The following is a 4,110-nucleotide window of genomic DNA, read 5'->3' on the forward strand; positions in this document are numbered from 1 at the left end:
AGCAGTAGTTTAGGTATGATGAGCCGGAACCTACGAGCCCCATCATAAATGAAGGGCCATCGAGCTCAAGTGCGTATGTTCCTGAGTTTGTGCCACTTGTAGTGCAAGAAGGCAAGGGCAAGGCTTCGATCACCCCCATTCCTATCCTCCTGACGCCCAGTACCACTAGTGCCATATCAACTGCCACTTCAATGACCTGGGTAGACACCAACAACCTAATGGCTCGGGTCCAATACTTTGTGAATAAAGAAATGGGCCAAGGACCAGGAGAAGGAACCCCCCTGGTAGGAACCAAAAGGCCGATTGTGGAAAACGCCAAGTCGAGGCAAGACCCTGAGAAGCAAAAGGTGGTAGGCTCTACAACCTCGGTCCCCACAACAATAGAGAGGCCACCGAAAGAATACGATGAGTATGCCAAGGAGCTCCTCTCTCAATTAGAGAGAGCCAAGGAGGAGAAGAGAACTGCAATACCAGAGCTGGAAGCTGAGAAGAAGGCCATGGCTACATTCCAATTGGAGAGAACACACCAAATGGCCATGGCTGATGGCCATGCCCAAAGGGAAGTCAATGAGCTAAAAGAGTAGCTACAAGCTAAGAATGAGACAGAAGATGAATGGAAAGTGCACTTGAATGAAGAAACCGAGACCACACAATGCCTATGGAAGCAAAATGAAGAGATTGTGGCACTCTATAAAGATCTACAAGCTCAAATGGAGAAAATCACTAAAGCCACGAAAGAGCTAGAGGAGCCGAGGGAGGAAAGAGCTTGCATGTATGCGTAATGTGTCCACTTATTATTTTTGGGACACATCTTGGCAGTCCATCGAAAAAGATGTCTAGAAAACTCCACTCGACACTCCCATGGAATGTTACGGGGTTTGCGATCTAGGACTTTCCACGTCTACCACGTAGCGGAAGTATTCTGACCGTTCCCACTTAGGACCAACCTGAATTAGGATTTTCCCTATTGGTCATTTCCTAACGGCAACTAGCGTCGAACCCGAGCGAACTACTTTACGCAGAAATGCCAGGTTCGAAGCGGATTCACGGTGCACTTGGTTCAAGGAGAATGGGAAACGAGAGGGATGCAAAGGTCAACCTCTCTGCCATAAGGCATAGTCCCATTCCGTTCCCCTAAAACAATGTAAATCGGGATCAATAACCCTAGGTCAATGCTTTTGTTGTCCGTGTTTGTTGACAATCTTCTGGCTATCCATCGTGATTTGAGAAAAGTTCCCGGCCAACCGGGACCACCCATCTGTAGGACGGACCTATGGCCACATCCACCGCACTTCCCTCGGTTGTTTTAGGTATTTAATTACCTAACACATTTAGTTGGACATGTATCACTCAACTTCCTTAATTAACCCATTAGGCACTAGTTCCTTCACGTAATCATATCACTTGACATAGAAAAGCAATATCAAACAAGTTCCTTTTTAACAAGTTTATCATATTTATCTTTGAAATACATAAAGTCCAGCCCGTAGGCTTATGCACAATCCACAGGGATCACTAATCCAAGATTCCGCCCGTAGACTAGTATGTAGGCCTTGAGATCCAATCCTGAGTCATAATAGCCTCTTGTGCAGGGCCTGGAAGGCAAGGGATTTACAGCCAGAGCCCCCCCTTGCACCCAAGCGTCCTCCTGCTCCAAGTAGTGTTTAACTTATAGGCCTCTTGTGGCAGGTTTGGTCCACCTTCCCTGCGCAGTTAACAACCCCCTTGGTTAGGGTGAAGCACGCAGTCGGGGGTAACTAAAGCTGCTTCTCCCTTCAGGCCTTCAACTTGAAGCATTAGATATCCATTTATCCTTTAATTCATTGGTCAAACAAAGCAAAACAGTGCTCTTAAATCTGTAACAAGTACAAACATTTCCATTGGTTGTTTATTGTTGGCCAACTGCTAAGGAGTGAATCCTTCTTTTCAAATGCGTCCAGCACTCGAACCGGGATGACTTGCAACCTGGCAAGATCCCCTATATCCTGGGTTAGGGCCGTACCCCATTAACCCGACTTGGTCAATACCTAAAATTCATATGTTATTCCACTTTATTGGTTTGTCCTTTGCTCTGAGCAATTATCTCTACCCCAGAAAGATACTGTACTAGGACGATTATTCATCCTCTTGCAAGATAACTTGCATAAGAATCTGCCAACCTCATTCCGAGAAATGGCCATTCCCTTGTGATCCAATCACGAGATCATACGACTTTGCACTTGTTGCACAAGTGTTGCATCGAACTATGGGACTATTCTACCCATCAAATGGAGTCACGAAACAATCCGTTCGAGATTACATTAGACTGATGTTGTCGATTCTAGGGTTTCAAGTTCCATCTTCTTAGCGAAAGATTCTTAGGTACAAACCCTAGATCACTTCTCAAATATATTCCACTATCCCTACATTCGGTGAATGGGGGCAAGTATTTAGGGTATAGGAGTTTCTTTTTTAGCAATACGTTGTCGTATTGCTGCGCATTCGAGGTGTGAAATCCACCCAAAAGTTGTGTGTGGGATTTGATACTTTGTACATATTTAGTTGTTGTGATTATACTTTTGTTTTGCGTAGGTAGTATAGTGAAGAGGGTTTGGAGCAAGAGGAATTTATCAATAATGCTCTGGTTGACATGTATGTAAAATCTGGTATGCTTGGAAAAGCCCAAGAAGTATTTGACAATATGTCAGATCAAGATGTCGTATCCTGGATGACACTTATGACAGGATATGCTGAACATGGCTGTGATAGAGAAGCATTGGAATTCCTTGATGAGATGACACTCAAATGCATCGGTCAGGATGCTATTACTTATGTGTGTGGCTTGAAAGCTTGTGGCAATGTGGAAGCCATAGAAAGAGGTCAAGAGATGCACTTGGAGGTTACAAAGAAGGGATTTGATAGAGATCTTATTGTTGGTAGCACTCTGATCAAAATGTATGGCAAGTGTAGCTCACTTACAGATGCACAGGCTATTTTTGATAGGTTGCCAAGTCGAGATGTTATGTGTTGGAATGCTTTAACTGTTGGCTATGCATAACATGGGCACGGTGAGGAAGCAATCAACAGTTTCGAGAGAATGCAACATGAGGGCCTCTCTCCTGATGCACAGACCTTTGCTTGCATTTTGAAGGCCTGTGGCAGGATAGGAGCAGCTGAAAAAGGCAAAATAATACATGCTGAAATTGTAACATGGGAATTTACTATGGATGGAGTGCTCAATTAGGAGTAGCTAGGCCACGTTTCTAGTGGGGAGAAAAGCCAATTTGGGGGCCGCTTTATTTTTCTAAAGGGGAGAAAAAAAAAGAAAAAAAAAGGCAGGGGAATGAGGCCGCAGACCATTTTTATCTTCCCATCAGAAGTATGGCGCAAAGCCTAAGAAGCAAGGGCACTTTCCTTCATTATGTGAACGGTCCTCAGCTGCAGCAGTGGATGTGATCATTCTTCTTTTGGTGCTGGGTGCTTGTGGGTTCCTGTTCACGCCATATTTCACATACATCTGCATGGAGGCAGCAGAGTTTCTCCCCATAACGTTCTTGTTAATCGGGGAGATAGTATATCATGTGCCTATTGCATATATTGCAGGTTCCCTACTCATGTTTGGTATAGGCGTCGGTGGCTGGGAGTTCTACAAGTACAAGGCACGGAATGCAGAAATTGTGGGATGATCAGAGATCTTGGGGTCTCGTGCCTTTGGGAAGCAAGGTACTAGAATGGTGGCACAGTTGTGGTTTCCCAGAAACAGGCTATGGATTGGTGACACGGTCGATTCGTGGAAACAAGTCGGATTGGGTAGATATTCACCTGCACATGTGCATCTATCCTGAAGAAGATCACTTGTTTTAGGAGTTGTGTATACCGTCTTGTGAACTGAAGCTCTTATAAGAATATGAATGGTCATACTCTTGTCTGATCAGGCAGTCGGTGCCCTCTTCGGTGAAATGGACCTTGAATATACTTCTATTGTCAATGCGCTCTGTGTGCTGAAATCTAATTAGAATTGTAACTCCACTCTCTCAGATCTCTCCATGGCAGATTGCCTGCTTCCTAACACTCTGAAATCGGTATGCTTCTTGAACGTTTTCACGGCTACTTAAAGCCAGGCATACATCT

At 44.6% G+C, this 4,110-nt stretch overlaps 1 protein-coding gene across 1 annotated transcript; it reads left to right on the forward strand.

Moving 5' to 3' along the window:
- Window positions 1-2,680: 2,680 nt before the first annotated feature.
- On the forward strand, window positions 2,681-3,037 carry LOC148012724 (pentatricopeptide repeat-containing protein At1g50270-like). Its single transcript, XM_087669204.1, has one exon. The coding sequence runs from the start codon at window positions 2,681-2,683 to the stop codon at window positions 3,035-3,037; it is 357 nt and encodes a 118-aa protein (XP_087525330.1).
- The last annotated feature ends 1,073 nt before the right edge of the window (window positions 3,038-4,110 follow it).

This window comes from Lygodium microphyllum, chromosome 27, assembly GCF_053477565.2.
Source record: "Lygodium microphyllum isolate KBCC chromosome 27, Lygodium_microphyllum_v1.1.10, whole genome shotgun sequence".
NCBI classification, from domain to species: Eukaryota; Viridiplantae; Streptophyta; class Polypodiopsida; order Schizaeales; family Lygodiaceae; genus Lygodium; species Lygodium microphyllum.